The sequence below is a fragment of the Choristoneura fumiferana genome, chromosome 3 (assembly GCF_025370935.1).
Source record: "Choristoneura fumiferana chromosome 3, NRCan_CFum_1, whole genome shotgun sequence".
Taxonomy (NCBI): domain Eukaryota; kingdom Metazoa; phylum Arthropoda; class Insecta; order Lepidoptera; family Tortricidae; genus Choristoneura; species Choristoneura fumiferana.
The window spans coordinates 19989371-20007341 of NC_133474.1; the positions used below are offsets into that span (position 1 = coordinate 19989371).

Genomic DNA, 17971 nt, shown 5'->3' on the forward strand with positions numbered 1-17971 from the left:
TTTTCTGAATTTTAACCAATCAACAAGCACGTCTATTTGCCACCTCGAAATTGATTCGTATTTGAATCATAAGTCGTTTTGGTTCTAGGTATGGCCACTTTTTGTGTGGAATTTGTTTTGAGTTAACCTTCCTGACTTATTATTTATTCGTAGTCATGAAGTTATACTTTATTTCTTTATTAGTTAAAAAACACTTAAACAGATGTCGCTGTGCACATTGTGAAATTGCCGTTGCCTTTTTTGCCTTCCATAATAATAATATTATCTGTAGCAAGTAGGTACTGTACTGATTCCTTTCATTCATTCCTTCCTTTCCTTCCAACAAATTTTCCATTCATTCAAAATGCCGATTTTGGTTTTGGTGGACGCTGTTCAGCATCTATAAAATCTTGATATTTGGTTTTTTCCTCTATAATACACCTACATCAACATTATTTTCGAGAGCGTACTGTCTGTACTTAATCTTCACAATGAAGTTGAAAAAGCCAAAGGCGGATGCAGAGGTAAATTTACCGATATACACAGTTTTTCCTATATGCCGCTAAATAACCTTGACTATCGCATCATAAATAAACACTTAACTCTGGTTTGCTTTTAGGAGGCGAGTACGGTGCCCGCGCCGCCTCAAGCCGAGATTATTGAGGCTGATTTGTACAAGCGAACGTATTTTGGACCAGACGTACCGACTTTAGAGCTAGAATGTTGGGAGGAGGAATTGTCGGAGTACCAATTGCAGGCTTATAAAAATGCTGACGATGAATATAAGAATATTCAGGCGAAACTAGATGACATGGTGAAGGATACAGGTGGACAAATTGTTTATAATGGTGACCAGTTCACAGCATACCAGTTGCTAGGAAAGTAAGTACATTGTTCATTACCAAGTTTTTCTTTTTAGTAAGTATTAAAATAATGGAGTCTGACCACAGACTGCCAAGAAACATCCTACTATTTGTTTTTTTTTTGAGGCAAGTGCACTTGTGTGACTGTTTATTTATTTATTTAATGAAATAATTACACAGCTTTACCATGCCAGCCTTTTGGAAGACTCAATCAAATATCGATGAATTAGGCCAACTATTCTATTCTGATCAGAATTTTTTATAACTGTGCTGTGTTCTTAAGAACCAGACAGTAAAATTGATTTATCCACAATTTTTCATTTTAGGCAACCTGTACTGAAAGACTTGGAGAGACAGAGTGCTGACATCATAAGATCTAGATCGCGCTCTCTTTCCATTTCCAAGGAACACAAGACTGGCAAAAGAGGTCTGTATTCTGGTCTGGATATTACATTGATTTGTAGGGGAAAATGAAAAAAAAGTCTTGACTATTGCTACTGGTTTTAAATAATATTTATTCTCGATCTTCAATCCCGAAATATTGATTCACTACCTTTAATCGATGTTAAAATTTCTCCGATTAATCAATCTCAGATCGCCATCCCTACTTTAAAGTTACTCCAAACTATTCGATATTATTATTTTTACTAACCTTATCCATGGCTTCACCACTTACCACCATTTTAGGCCATCTATCATAGGTTGCCTATCATTAAAGCTATCCAGAAGATATAGTGCTTGTATTAAACCAGGAGTCTTCAAACTTTTTGACCAAGGGCCACACTGCACTTAATGTAAATTTGTGCGGGCCATGACTTTGGCTGGTCATAGGGGTAATAAATTAGTTAAGTAGACTTAGTCTTCAGGGGGTACCTAGATACGAGTAACGCATAAGGAACACACTTGATTTTGTTCATTATGTTCATGAGTGGCTATCTATGATTATGACCAATTACCTCCCGCTTTCTTTTCGCGGGCCGAATCAGAGGGGCTCGCGGGCCGTAGTTTGGCGACCCCTGTATTAAACTATATACTGAGATTTTTGAGCACCAAAGTATGCCTTCTTACACCATTTAGGCCTAACAAATTAATTAAAATCCTTTGGAATGTATCCCAAAAAAAAAACTCAAAAAGGATATCGCCAGTGTTCTCCATTCATGTTGTATGATGAAATAACATGTCTTTTTGCATGCGGAAACTGTCATTTGATTTGTCATTTAATATTAGGCAATACAGCCTCCAGTTGTGGTAGTAGTTATGAGTGAAAATCACGAAAGTTTAAAATATTATACAGTGAACATTGTATTGAAAACTTCCAGGTCGTCCCAAGAAGAACCGTGAAGAGGAGAAAACCTACTCGCCGTCGCCTGAGAGGGAGCCCGAGCCCCGCCACAAGAAGAAGAAGAAGGACAAAGAAAAGGAGAAGGACAAGGACAAGCATAAGGAAAAGGAAAAGGACAAGGAGAAGGATAACACTAAAACCAAAGACAAGACCCTAGCGCCCTCCAGTAAGTATCAATCAAGTCATGGTAGCCTGGTGTTTTGACCTACGGGCTATCAAGCAGAGTCTGAATTCATGTGTGAAATTATATTTTAAATTTATCATAAAAGGAAAACATTGAGCACACACCTGCAAAGAAATTCAATGATGTGTGTGAAGCTCCCAGTCCTCATTGAATTTCTTTGCAGGTGTGTGCAGATTTCCGCACGACTTTTCCTACACTGTTAAGTTCGTTGTAATTTTCAAATGTAATTTGGCACAACAATATCGAAAAACTCAAAGAGTTACAAGCCCAAATTTGAATGCATGATCCTCGGCTTGGGAGACCATAGGTCAAACCACTGTGCCACCATTGTTGTTGACTTACATCACAAGTATTTAAATGCAAATAAAGTTTAAACACAGTAGATAGGTATGTTATTTAAAGGTAACGATCGCAAATAGGAATCTGAAGTATTTCCAAACATTAACCCAATATATCAAAATTTCCAATATGGTAATGACTTGATGCCAAATCAACCCATTCCATCCCCAGATGTACACAGCGTGGTCACCAACGTGCGTCCCTCCGAAGCGACGGCCATCGGAGGCCTGCTGACAGGCAGTGCCACCAAGACCACAGCCATTGTAGATCTGACCAAAGAAGACAGCAACAAGAATGTTGCTGACTCCAGGGAGGTGTCCTTTAATAAGTTGCAAGGTATAACTTTTTTTTTTTCTAAATCCAATGATTGTTCAGAATTATTATAAAACAAACCTAACCTAACCTATAGAAAAAAAAATAAGACAAATGATGATTCGGACAAAAATTAGGGTATGACTAGGGAAGAGTATGCGAACTTTGGCGCTCCCCTATTTTTGACCTGTACTTATTCTTTATTACTTACGCTCACTCGACTCGGGCGCATCGACTCGACACGCGACGCCCCTGCAGGGCTACTACGAAACTCGAAGTTCGTATCGTACCGTCCCTCTAGCTCTCGTATAATATAATAGTATAAGTGTCAGAGGGACCGCACGACACAAACTTCGAGTTTCGTAGTAGCCCTGCTGAGACGATGTCGCGACGCACAGTTTGAGAAGCCATGGTCTAACATACACACTCGAAATCACAATAATTTTCACCACTTCTTTCTTCTTGGGTAGTTCTACGAGCGTTTCATCCGCTATCAGTTTTCTGTCGCATATTTTGAAGAAATGAGAGACCGAAAACAAGAAATTTTAATGATTTGGGGCCATCCATAAAGTACGTCACACCCATTTTGATTTTGAAATTTGTTACTATTTTGCTCATATGTCACACACAAACCGCTTGCCCCAAATGTGTGACGTACTTTATGGATGACCCTTTTGTTATTGTAACGCTGTGCATATGCTTCTTATTCTTCCTTATAAGCTACATTATTTACATTATTACTTATAGCGGTTGAAACGCTCGTAGAACTAGCCGAATGGCATCGTGAGCGCCAGAGCGTTAGGCCGCTTCTAGACGTCCGTTGTTCTCACTGGACAATCGACCGTTTTTTTTGCCGGACTTGCGGTGTTGTATGGCTTACAATGAATGTGTGTACATGCACCGGACACTTCGGACACATGCTTCGGCGACGAAGCCATACAACACCGCAAAAAACGGTCCGTAGTCCGATGAAAACAAAGGACGTCTACAAGCGGCCTCAGACAATGATTGCTGTTTCACTACGAGTACGAACATTCGTTCCAGGCAAGACGTTCCCGTCGCTAGTGGTGGTGGCGCGGCCGTACCTGCGCGCCAAAGACGCGCCGCCGCCCGCGGACCGCTCCGCGCTCGACAGCAAGGTCAAATCTGTGCTCATGCACACGCCCATGAAGTTCACCGAGTGGCTCATACAGCAGGGGATGGTCAGGTCCGAGCAGTGGTGCGTCATACACGCCGGGAACAAGCTCAAGCTGGGTGAGTTTTTGTTTTGATTATGTTTAGTTATAATCTGTACCATGTTTTTCTTGATTTTCGTTAGTTTCTAGGGACAGCTCAGTTCGTTGATAGAAATTACCTGGTAGTTATCTTTTAGTCCAATTTTTTTTTATGTAATAATTATAGTAATTTCACAGTCATTATTTGCAGGACAAATTGTAAAACTAACACTTGGTTTGAAAATTTTGAAAAAATTCATGGTGGTAGTATGTATATCAAACTTACAAGAGAAACTATAACGGCTAAGTTTGCTTAAGAATTATTAGTATTTTAAGAGTAAATAGCAGCCTAAGGTGTAAAATATACCTACACTTGGAATATTCTGAACAAAATACAAAACCCTTAGAATTTTTTTACTTTATTTTATCGTAATGGCTACGGAACTCTATCTTGTGTGTTAATCATATTTTTAATAAGATTTAGACCACTTATTATTTATTTACCAATGAGAATTTACACCATTACAGTTGATATCAATGTATCATAAATTTTAGGTTTTTTTTTGTGACAAATTATGGTATCCAGGTTTTATTCATGGAGCAGTTGGGCAATTACCATTAAAAGTTTTTTCTTTTTTACTTTTTTAATGTATATTTTTTTAAATAAATATGTGTTCCAGGCATGTATTCCGACGTATCTAAATTCCCGTACTCCGGCGGCTACGTATGGATATCCGAATGCTGTCCCACGCGTTTCGTCTCCGTATTCTGCAGCTCCATATTCGAGGGCGCCACCTTCCCTCCGAGCGTGCTCCTCAAACTAGTATACCACTGGGCCTGCCAGACCAACGTCCAGAATGTAGTACAATGGGTCAAAGTTGACAATCTCTATGTGAAGGGGTTGTTCACTTGGCTGAGAGCTATTTGTACGTCGGCTATACACCAGCATATGAATCTGTTGGGCGGGGCGGGGAAGAAGGTGGAAGTTGGGGTGATATCGCTCGGGACTACCAGCCATGATGGCACGCAGAGGCAGGTCAAAGTTGAGGTGTTGGGTGTGCTCGATCCTGCTGAGAAATTGGTAAGTTACCAGTAGGGCGTGGTAATTTGTTTCTGTGTCTCTTTTTCTTTTCAGTAGTACTGTAAAGAGAAAACGTTTTGGTTCTTATATTTACACTCATTATTAGTTCCACACCCTGGTATTACTAGTTTGATAAAAGTACAAGCTACCAACACGCATATTTGAATAAAAATAAACCAACTTTAAATGGATCCATTCTAAAATCTGACAGCAATGTGATAGTTATGAAAATATTCCGTTTTAAAATAAGAAGTTAGTGGTGAATAATTTACTTATCTTTGTTTTAGATCCGTCTTCGCGCCGTCGAACCGTTAGCAGAGCATGAGAAAAACTACAAGAAACGCTTCCAGAAAATCCTAGAACCGCTTGTAACCTGGGTACACCCTAGCTCAGTCATCCTAACAGATCTAACTGTAGACAAGGGCACCCTAGTCTCTATGGGCTTCAAGAATGTACACCAATCGTCTTCGCACACTGAGACACCAGCTAGGAACAGCAATGCCAACATTATGGAGTACTTGAGAAGAATCGTGCCTAGAATGTTCCAGAATACTCTGTCGTTGCTGTCGCGGCAAATCATACAGCAGTTCTTGGATGAACTGGTTTGGAGAGAGAAGTGAGTTGATGCTGACATTTTTTTTTTCGGAAATCGTTGTTTACTTGTTTGTAAGGTTGGGACTACTTAACCGATTCTAAAATTCTTTTTAAAATGTTACCACTATCCCTGGTCAATCAACATGTGATATAAAATCTCGAAATCTAAATTTCTGGGTTTAGTCATGGAATTTGGAACGGTCAATAAAATCCACGATGTAATTTTTAGGGATAACACAGGGATTTTTGTTTGTTACTCTATAATGCTAAAATTTCATTGGATGAAATTCAAATCGGAAAAGAATCCAAAAATTTAAATCCCTACACACTCAATTGTTTTTTACCCTAAGGTTTGGCATTTCCCCCGGACAAGCATTTGACAATATCGTCCTCCACATCGCGGAGCAGACCAAGTTCGAAGCCAAGGACGCGATCACCGTACGCCTCAACAAGATAGCCGCCAACCCCTTCAAGAACTGGAAGTATCCGTCTAAGGTAATATTCGATTTTGTCAAGAACTACTCTATTAAAATAGCTCTGAAATCGAAGTAGGAAAACAACCATGAAGATGCCCAAACGCTGTCATAAACTACAGTGCCAAATGGCGCAAACAATATTCAGAGGATCAGCTCCAAAATTAATCAAAATCTAAAGATAGAGATCAAGTATCTTAACATATAAAACGCAGTATCTTCCCGTCGTCTATCCCTTTGTAATGTAATACAAAGTCTGTATGTATGTACGCTTAGGTCTTTAAAGAACGTAACTAATTTGAATACTGTTTTCACTATCAGATAAGTATGCCAAATTTTAGCTCAATCGGATATAAGGAAGTGGTCGAAAAATGGTTTGCAAAATTACAACTTACATACTTCAAGTGAGGGTATAAATTTCTATACGGCAATAATGTCAAATATATGTATACAACGACCTTATGGTTAGTGGCATAAAGATGTGTAGATATTTTTGACGTCTTTGTAACATACATTATTTTTATGACCATCATGACTGTACAAACAAACGTAGAATGTTGCAGGTTACATAATGCGAGTTAAATAAAAGCTTGTAGAATCACCAACGCTCCACAAATACTGTTACGGCACTTAAAATCCACCGTTCCCTTCTAAACTTCTAACACAATCGTTGCAGAAGACGAAGAACGTAGAAGAGGCGACGACCAGCGCGGAGCCCGAAACGGGGCGCGGCAAACGCGGCCGCCGCAAGAAGGAGCCCACGCCGGAGCCGCCGCCCAAGAAGAAACGCAAGGAAAAGACACTATACGTACCGGATGACGATGAGGAAGAGGTAAGTAATCTTTTCTCCAATATGCTCGGAAATGTCCGCCTATCTGTCGCAAACATAGTCCGCGAAGTTCTTACATATAGACTGCCACAAATAAAAAAATAAAATAAACTTCATTCCTCACAGATACCTCTAGCCCTCCGCCGTACGAAGATCAAGCAAGAACGCGAGAAGACCAAGGAGAAAGAAAAAGAGCCGGAGCCGACGGCGCGCAGCCGCCGCAAGGTCGTCCGGTCTTACGTCGACGATGACCTGGACGACGTGCCTCTCAAGAGCATCAAGAAGGAGATCCGGCCCGAGGAGACCGTGTCCATGGAGCGATATTACTTCGGACAACTCGGAGGGGAGGGACCGAGTGAGAAGGTCGCTATCGCTGTCGAGGTGAGTCGATGACGCTGTGTTATTGTTTATTGTGAATGCTGGGCGTAAGTTGCGTCAAAGTCTATAAACATCATCATCAGCTAGAAGACGTACGCTGCTGAACTAAGGTCTCCCCCCCTAGAACGCCAAAATGAACGACTACTGGCCACTTGCATCAACTAGTTACCCGCAACTCTAGCGATGTCGTCAGTCCACTTAGTGAGATTCCTGCCAACACTTCGTCCTCTGTTTTGTGGTCGCCACTCGAGGACTTTTCTCTCCCAAGCTGGGCTCCACAAATCGAACCAAATCCGTGGTGTGAAACTGCTTGCTATAAAGAGATGTACAGTCAAGGAAATTAAATCACTACCCAATAATGTCATATTGACATTCCATACATCTGCTAAAGAAATCATGACAAAAATGATTATGAAAAGGTTCTACCCTGGGACGTAAATTAATTTCCTTGACTGTACGTGCTACAAATTTCTGCAGTGCAGTGCGCAGGTAAGGTCAAGTAAGAACCAATTTTTGGAAACACTAACCCGTTCCCATCTCTTTCAGTGTCCGGAATGCCAGCTAGAACTGAACAACAACTGCGAGCTAATGGACCACTTGTTCACGCACGTGGCGCCCGCTCCGGAGGGCGCGGCGAATCCTTCGGCGCCGTGCCGCTACTGCCTCGCGCGCTTCCCGGACGAGGAGGGACTGGCGACGCATTTGAAACAGGAGCACCCTAGCGACACCAAGACGCCTGATCTTTATACTTACGCGTGTCTTATTTGTGAGGTAAGTGTGCGACTGTTTAGTACTCATTTTTTGTCTAATCAAGTGAAAAATTATTTCTTTATTAATCGTTTTCCAGGCCCCGCCAATTTAGACACGCTACTATACAATAAATCATAGTTGACGGATTAATTTAAGTTTAGTAAATACATTTATTCTTTCATTCTTCTTTTTCTTTAATTTAAAAAACGAATAATATTTTTAACGATTACAATTGATTTGTGTGATTATGTTGTGTGGTCGATATACGCACTACTTGGAAAAGGGTTAACACGTTGGGTCCCATGAACATCACCGGTAGGATTACATAATCTTCTCTGTGTCTGCAACTGTCATTGAGGCTTGCTTTATCCCAATACTTTTTGACGTATCGTGGAAGTTACAGTAAACTCGTTTAGGGCCTATGCTTGCTGACACGGACGGAGTATGAGCAGTGCTAACTGCACGCGTCGCGTGCGACTGATTTTACCAACACCCGTAAGCGTGCGCCCGCTCCGTGCACCCGCGCCAGCTAGCACAGGCCCTTAAGTGGTCTATTTCACAATGAAATATTGTATTTTTGTTCCGCAGGTCCGTTTCGCGGCGGTGCTAACGCTGGCCACACACATGCAAAAGACGCACGCGCCGCTGGAGCTGCCGTACAACTGCGACGCGTGCGACTACCGCGCCTCCTCGCAGCGCCGCCTGCTCGACCACTTCCGGCACAAGCACGGCCGGCATCACTCGCTGCAGTGCCCTGTCTGCCTCAAGGTCGGTCGTCACACTACTCAGCTCACTAGTCAGCTGCAGAGAAACATGACCTCACTGCGGTACATAAGTATATCGGAGGGGGGTCACCTTTCTCCGTAGGTGATTGACTGTGTTTTTTTTTCTGTTGAAAAAATGACTTTCTGCCAAGTTTCTTGCGGCGCATTCTTCTTGGCAATGATGGTCTTTCCGAAAGCGCTGGAAGTTTAAAAATGACGTGTAAAAGTGCCCGTTGCGGCCTATTTAAACTCAAAAGTCTTTATTGTGATAAGATCTTAAAAAGTATGAACGTTCAACATTTACCCTGTTAGGGCACAGCAATATTATATACAAATAATTAGTAAATTTTCTCTTAAAATTAAAATTAAGCATTTTCATAATAAAAATTAATAACAACAATAATAATATAACCTAACCATAATAATGTAACCCTACTTCATCATGCTCTGAGAAAAATTACACAAAATTAAGATATAATATATAAAACCCACGAATATAAATTAAATTGTATTTGGACATTACATTAAATTTTTACATAAATGATTTGGATTTGAATTCTGAATTTGAATTTGAATTTTTTGTACTAAGCATCATGCACATCATGTTCCTAGCACCCCGCAGAGTCTTAAGTAACGGAAGAATGCATGCATGCTTTTCCTTCGTCCTGGAGTTGGAGACCTGCAATTACTTTGACCGTCTGGGTCCTCCCTTCTCAGTCTTCCGTAATAGCTTTTGGCGACTCAACTAAAAAAAAAACCGGGCAAGTACGAGTCGGACTCGCGCACAGAGGGTTCCGTACACATTTATAGGTATGTAAACGGGAATCGTGTGTTGAAGATATTTCCCGCTTTTTCCGGCTGATTTAATATATCCAGTGTAAGTAGAGCCCTGATCCTAAGAAAAACGTACGCAGTGTGGGGTCAGATTATATTGGTTATTGATATTTACAGACACACAAAAAATCAAGATTTTCAGACTTTTCTAGTTGGTTGTGTTATAATAGCTACCTTCATATCAAATTTCAAGTTTGTAGGACAACTGGAAGTACCCTATAGGTTTTCAGTGCACGGTAATTTGTATGGAATCACGTTGTTTAATCAATGACGATTGCGTTGACTTAAAAGTTTGATTTTTTAAGGCTTCAAGGACCGCAGATATGAGTATTCGATATAAATTTCAGCTTGATACCTCCACGCGTTTAAAAAGGGTCTTGACAGACGGATGGACGGACGGACAACAAAGTGATCCTATAAAGGAGGTACGGAACCCTAAAAATGAATATTCGTCGTGTCCAGGTGATCCAAGTGTACGCGGAGGGCTGCGAGCTGAGTGCGAACGTGCTGCTGTTCATGGAACACCTGCGGCACCATCAGGACAAGGAGCTGGAGGTGCGCTGCAACCGCTGCGTGCTCAAGTTTGTGCACCTGGGTGAGTGGCTGAGTGGCCGCGACCTCACTTACAGCTCTTCACCACCTTTTCTAACTCACAATTGTCCCATCATCCCAGTTTATACACGTCCCACTGCCGGGGCCACAAATTTAGTATGGACTAACACCTGCCCCCGCCTGGAGAGAGATTGCATTATTTTTACTAAGGATTTAGGATTTGCTATTTCTTATTTGCAGGTCAATTGAAGGAGCACCAAGTTCGCGATCATAAGACGGTGGAGAACGCTCTGCCTCTATGCTCGGAAGAACATTTGATCAACAAACCGAAGGTACAGTTTCCTATACAAAATGTTATTTTTGAATTCCGTTAAATTTAAGGGAACTTTTAACAGGTCATAATGAAGTTAATTTCTCCAAGATTTTCTTTTCGTTTTGTAATCCACCTGTATAACTATAACTTAATAAGCTGTTGGTTTTCCGAATAAAATAAAATAAATAATAAAGACACTAGTGGCCCAACTCTTAGGATAATTAAGAATGAAGATAATAAGTTATGCGCAGTAGATCAGTATAATGGTTCTTAATTTTTGACTTCACTTTATTGTGTCGGTGTTACGTTGCAGTTGAGAGCTAGTCAGTTTTTAAAAACTGACCCTGACTGTTAAGGCCCTGGCCTTAGCTAACAGTTTTGTCTCAAAAATAACTTCAGCTTTAGCACATTGTATTGAGAATATTGAGAGGAGAACTCCTGTTACAAAAGTTATTCATTATCTTTTAGACATAACGCCTATGCACGTGCAAAAGTGGCATTGGTGCACGTGCTCACCCACACACACACACACGGCAAATACACACTCACACATACACATACGCACACATATTTGCTAGCTTATTGTTGTAAAATTGTTTATTTATATTCCAAAATAGTTAAAATTACAAGGTTTAATTGGGGAGGAGCACAAGTTTCCTTGTAAACTTTTTAGGAGATCTAAAATTTGGTAAAAATTTAATAAATTGCTAATTTCCATTATTTATAATCTTATTTCCTCAGTCAATTAAAGTTTAGTCTTATAGCAACTGACTGCATAGACATTAAACAAGTGTTTATATCCCGCTCTTTCCGCAGAACAAGGCTCGTCCGCCGGTGAAGGATTCCTCCAGCCACACGATGACCGCGACATACGAGGACCTGACGCTCGTGCTGCCCGACGGGATGCTCTGCCGCGAGTGCGACACGGCGCTCGACAGCGACAAACACTTCCTGTAAGCATGTGCTGTGTGATGGTGTTTGTATCTCTTTTGAGCTAAAACGCTAGAGAAGGTTTTTTGATGAAAGGTGGTATGTAGATAACTGTTGTCTGTGGAAGCTACAACGTGTTGTTTTTGATTTCCGTTAACTTTAAGGGAACACTCGACAGGTTGAATGAAGTTTATTTCTCAAGTCTGTAGTGGCCCAATGCGTGCAAAAGCGTAGTCTCGTTTTTTATAAATAATCATTGATATTCTGATACCAATTGCAGGTGTCTTAAACTTATCCAGTTTACAGCGCATTTACATTTACAGACTTGGTATTTCGTCACGACGGCCTGCAGCCAGCGGAGCCCAGCTATTTGAAATAAGATACAATAACAACTCAATTCCCGTCAGATAGCCATAGTGTTCGGGGTAACAGGGGCCCCACGTGGCGCCTTTGGATGTTTACCAAGGCGCCCGAATGGTGCACCGTTTGGAAATACCTCACCTATGAATTTAATCAAAGTTTTTTTACTGTTTTTAAGTTCAAGTGAAATGTAACGTATATTCTGTCGGCAGGGGGTCGTCGTCGTGCACGAAGTGTTCGTACGAGTCGTCGTGCTACCGCGCCATGCTGCGGCACAGCGGGTACTGCGCCGGCGCACACTCGCTGGAGGACGCGCCGCGCGACGCCGCCGCTGAGCTGCACTGCGTCTGCTCGTACCGCACCACGTCGGTCAGTCCATAAGCACACGCATGTGCCACAAACCCATTGATCGCACTGCCCCTCACGCTGCCGGCAATAATAGGGAATGTTACGCAAAGCTCTGCGCCGGGGCGACACTAGCGCCAACCGTAAACAAACCGCCATGACAACGTCAGTTCTCTTTATAGTTTACGGATCATGGCATATTTATTAGTAACAAAATAACATGATATTTACATCGATAGTAACGATAGAGCTACATTTCCAAAATAAAAAATTGAAATCATGATATTTACGGCATTCAAAAAAACTGTTCACAGTTTGTGCTAGTGCTACATTCTGAGGGCAGAACATTGCAATAATATTCCCTATTGGCTGTGTATAACAGTTGAGTTGAGTACGTTGTATGTGTGTATAATAGTTGTGATACGGAACCATATAAAAAAGTTGGCTTGTTTAGTATTGGGTGTCGTGTAACGTGCATCACGTTGTAGGCACGGACATGCTGACGCACCTGCTGAGCTGCGAGCACAAGTCTGCGTACCCGTCCGAGGAGCGCGCGCGCGAGAACACCGCGCGGCCGACCACGCGCACGCGCACGCGCCGCGCGCCTCCGACGACGCGCCGCCCGCCACGCAAGAACAGGTCAGTGTGCTGCTCATCATCAAAAGCCTCTGCGTCTGTGGCAGATGATTCAAGCATTGGTGGGCGTTCAAGTGTTACGTAACGCATTTTTTTAAGATTTTTGACCCCCCCCCCCATTTAACCATTTGTCGTGCTGGATGTTGAACGCGGTCATGTCTCTTTTAACGCCGTGCTTGAAGAGAAGTCACGGACGACGAAATTGACGTAACTGTTCAGTTGAACTTATTTATGATCAGCGTGTCTCATTGACGTGCTATTTCCTCTTGTTTTAAGTAAGTATAAATAGAGAAAAAAAATCGTACAAAATCAAAATCGGGAAGTAAAATTCCCGACTTTGACGCTGAAATTCATTTTCTTTTTGACAGTCAGTTTTATATTGTTATATTCAGCCCGTGGAGAATGTGGGTGCTATATCGGACTACGCGCCGCCGTCCGTGCTCAACACTCAGCTGTCGCTTGATGACCTGGCGCCGCCTTCTGTGCTGCAGACTGATCAGGTATCACATCTATCCCAAACTCATTTAGGAGAGAAATAAAAAACATGCTTGATAAAAAAAACCTGAGGCGCCCAGCAACCAAGTAAGATTCGATTTATCTAGTCGTCGTCGTATGTATGTAAGTCCGTCCAGGAATTTAACAATCTATATTTCACCCACCCACTTCCTGGTATCCAATTGAACTCAATTTGGCGTAAGTTCGGCCCAAATACAATCCGGTCAGAGACTGCGGCAAAGCTCCATTTAGAAAAAAAAACTTACGTTTCGCAAAACTTTCGCACCTCTTTTTAGGGTCCCTTCAAATAGGGTAAAAACGGGACCCTTTTCTGCCGTTTCTTCCTAATGTCTAATGTTGTATAGATGATACGGAACCCTTCGTGCGCGAGTTCAACTCCTACTTGCCCAGTTTTTTTACTTTTGCAAACGATTTCCTAATTGTATTGTAATTGTCAGCACGACCAGGAGCTGCTCAAGGACGCATACGACCGTCCGCTGGCCACGCCGCGCCACGAGGAGCCCGGCTACAGCCTCGGGGACTTCGAGCCTCTGCCACAGGAGCCCCCGCCGCAGCCCGACTTTGAACAGCTATAGGTGTACCACTTTATGTAGTGACGGACGTGAAATCTTGACTGGTTAAACATCTTTGAATTGTTTTAATTTTGACATGTGTAGTTTGATATGTAAGGACGTTTGAGCGAGGCCCCGGATACCGGCATATTTTTTGAAAGGGACGTATAGGAGCGTTTTCAAGTTTTATTTTATTTTATTTCACAAACCTTAACGTCGGATTGGGCTGAACACGTTTCCAACCTATACAGGTGGTCACTTGGGGGTGACTGAGAGCGGCCAGCTTTGACGAGGCAGACGAAGATGGCGGACGGATTTGGATGTATATATGCAAAGGGCTGGCTTTGCATTGCGCTAGACAGGGAGATATGGAGGTCAAGAGGCTTTTGCCTCGCGGTGGGACTAATATAAAGACAATAGGCTACAAAGAAAAAAAGTAGCAGGTTCATGCTTGTCCCTCGACGACACGCGTGCCGTGTCCTACGTTTTTGAAAACATTCTCGTTTTGTTTTTATTCTGGACGAAATGTTTTGCAAAGAATTGATAGGATGCCCTAAATATAGTTTTTTTTTTACCGAATTGTCTGTAGTAATTTTATTTTTAGTTGATTATGCCACGAAAATCGATAAGATATTGATGTCTGAAGAAGCGATATTGCATTTTATCAGGAAGGTATAAGTAATAGAATAAGGCAGAGTCTTGGCAGTAAAACAAACCTTGTTCAGCCAACTAAAGTCAGACTGGCAAACAGCTATGTAAATCAAAATTGAATTGCGACAAATGTAAATGTATGCTAGGTCATTCACATTCGCACGAATACATAATATATTCGTAATCATGATTAAAAGTGCTTTTAGAGAAAAGGACAAAACAACAGAAGAGGGATTTAAACCATTCCTGATTAAAGTCTGTGAGATGAAAGTGATAGAGTGATGAAGATGGATCATTTTTTGAGTCAGATTTTGACTACGGCTCAGATTATTCTGAATGTCAATGAATGAATTAGACTCAAATGGTTTTGAGAATAAAATTCATGCTGTCACTATTGATTCATTTTCATTTCATTTTGTACAATGTTATGAATGTTTGTGCGCTTGTGTGCGTCCAGTCTTACTTATTTGTGACCAATATTATTATATCTGTGAAATGTGTTGCCAATCCTATTTTTTTTGCCTGCCAAAACTCATGGGTCCTACTCTATTGATATAGTAATAACTAGTAATAGAGGTAGGCTAGTACCTAGTTCTTATTAAGCTATTATCTATTAAGAAGATATTATGTTTATAATATTATGACTATTAGAAAAAAATGTGGGGTCATGTGAAAAAATATATTATGATAATATAAGCTATGTTTTAAATTACAAAATATATTATACTATGTGAACTTTCTAGTTTTCTTTCGCTTTTTCTTAAATGTTAGGGTCACTTTGTTAGTCACTCCATAGTCTGCGATGCTGCTCTGGTCATCGTCGAGTATTAAGCAGTCAAAAATTCAAGTCATAGGTCTTCCAAATGTATTTCCATGATATTTTGACTTTGCTTCCGATTCTCTGCTGGTATATTTCAAAATGTCTTGCAACAGCTTTCTTAAGGTCTCTTATTGAACTGTTTTGAGGCACCTGGAAAATTTAATAATATTTAAAACTATTTTAATGACATGTCTTTTTGCAAAAACCTGCACAAAAGACTTCTTTAAAGCTTAAAAACAGCTTAATAGACACAACCAAAAAGTAAAATAGGATCAATGAGTTTAATTGGTAAATTGAAAATACCAAGGAATATAATTCTGTTTTCTTTTTTTATTCTTTTCAGTGGGGCATCAATCCAGGCTAGATAATATAATATTCCTTTTCCAAAAGGTATAGTATCAATTCGTCTAATGGTAGCCATAAACCATCCTTCCTATCATCCCATCAGCATGACACTGCCGATTGGATCAGTTAGAACTGACCAGGGGTGTTGCATCAAGGAGCGAAGTGTCTCAGCAACACTGAATAGGAGCTCCGATTGCTAATTTGCTACCAGACCAGCTGCTTTTTGTGAGATGATACTAACCCTTCCCAAAATGGTTTTATTAAAATAACAACACAACCAATACAAATAGCAAAGCAAGTAATTTTTAGAGTCAAATCAATTAAATATGGCAGTAGACAATTACTCCTATTGTACTTACAATCACTTTAAGAGCTGGTTCATCCTCCCGTGATATATACAGTGTTATGGACTGACCATGTTCCACAGCTATCTGCAATAATCAAACATCATTACACATGACATATGCTTATAGCCATTAGGGCTGATCGCATGATTTTATATAAAAAAACAACTTGTCTGCCCACCTTTTGTCTATCAGCAGAGAGTTCCACAACAGTGGCTAGGATGTTAAAAGAATATACACAAAATGTTGAGTTTGAAACACAGGCTGTAAGGAGAAAGTTCTGAGAGTGACAAACAGAAGTAACATAGCTAAATCGTTCTTTTAGGTAGCAAGGAGTTGCAGGGTTAAACAGAATGCCATAGAGAAGATGGAAAATGTGAGTTTCTGCAAAAGCAGATTGGGAGCCACTTGAGCTGTAATCGAAAATAAGAAACATGATCATACTTGTGTAGGCCAAATATAGATTTTGAATTTGCTCAAGTTTGCTTGCTCAATATTGGGATAATTGAAAATAGTCTGCAATAAGGTCTGTGCAAGCGCAACTTTTGTAGCAAGTTGAAAGAAATTCTAAAGGCGTCTTAGGGTTCCCATTGCAGCAAACACCTTTAGAATATATCAAATGGTAATTCAAGAAAAGTACCTGAGCCAAAACCTCTTCGAGTATGATATCTGTAGGTAAGTCTGAGAGTAATGGATCGCAGCTGATCAGAGTGCAAACCGAAGACTTCGTTACTTCAAGCAGTTCGTCGTGAGACAGTGTGCTAGTCACATCTTCGACTTCACTCGCATCTTCAACCATTGTGACACTGATACGACTGGGTACACAGAACTTCTGTGACTGGATTATGTTTTTAAAAAAATTATGTGGGTCGTGTACATCAGAGGATAATTATTTTGCTAGTTACTGGACGTGGACAGTGTTTTGCCGTTGTTCTTCGGTAAAAAATAACTAGAAAACGACATAATGACTGCACGAGAGACTTTTATACATTTTTATTTTTTGAGGGAGGAGAGGAGCCGGCCCGCGGGTGACACTATTTACCTTCTCTTATTAGTCTGGATAATACCGACTTGGAAATACTAACCCGATACTTCGTGTCACGTCCATACAAACTGCAGGGCTACTACGAAACTCGAAGTTCGTATCGTGCGTTTCCTCTGACACTTATACTGTATAATACGAGAGCGAGTGGGACGGTACGATACAAACTTCGAGTTTCGAGTTTTGTAGTAGCCCTGCTGGTGTCAAACTGACAAGAGTTTCTACGGGCGTGTACACGAAATATCAAGCCGGTATTTCCATGTTGGTATAGTAAGGCCGGGAAATAGTGTCATCCGAGCCGGCTTCATTTTTTTTTTCATTGACATTTGATTTTGACGTGACGACTGAGCGAGCGAGCTCGCAACGCAACCATGTTTTGTGCAATGAGGGCTATCGTTTTTTGTCTCACTAGATGGCGCACTGTTGCGTGAGGTTTTTAAGTGTAGCTTTCAGAGTGTTATCACGGGCGTTAAAACAAAGTTTAGATTAAAATCATAAAAGTTTCCGAAAGACAAAACTGTCTCAAAACACAGACATTCATGCCCCGTAAAGCATAATTGCCATAATTAATTTCAGGTAATGCAAAATATTCACAAAATATTCTAATTATAAATAAACCCGCGTAGCTCA

The 17971-nt window shown here is 41.0% G+C and overlaps 2 protein-coding genes across 2 annotated transcripts; one reads left to right on the forward strand and one right to left on the reverse strand.

Annotated features, from left to right (window-relative positions):
- Positions 1-331: 331 nt before the first annotated feature.
- Positions 332-14420, forward strand: LOC141426128 (uncharacterized). The gene is made up of 20 exons (XM_074084988.1): positions 332-503; positions 599-861; positions 1169-1269; positions 2162-2350; positions 2879-3043; positions 4064-4273; positions 4914-5314; positions 5602-5930; positions 6259-6403; positions 7058-7213; positions 7337-7591; positions 8135-8359; positions 8927-9106; positions 10399-10531; positions 10729-10820; positions 11618-11754; positions 12304-12456; positions 12925-13075; positions 13465-13572; positions 14026-14420. Exons 1-20 carry the CDS (start codon positions 471-473, stop codon positions 14161-14163), a joined length of 3564 nt encoding a protein of 1187 aa, XP_073941089.1. The 5' UTR covers positions 332-470; the 3' UTR covers positions 14164-14420.
- Positions 14421-15455: 1035 nt separating this feature from the next.
- LOC141426890 (U11/U12 small nuclear ribonucleoprotein 25 kDa protein-like) lies at positions 15456-17362 on the reverse strand. Its single transcript, XM_074086126.1, is given in 4 exon segments — positions 15456-15630; positions 15632-15760; positions 16315-16386; positions 16940-17362. Coding segments are annotated over 4 exon segments (474 nt in total). The 5' UTR covers positions 17099-17362; the 3' UTR covers positions 15456-15516.
- Between the last annotated feature and the right edge of the window lie 609 nt (positions 17363-17971).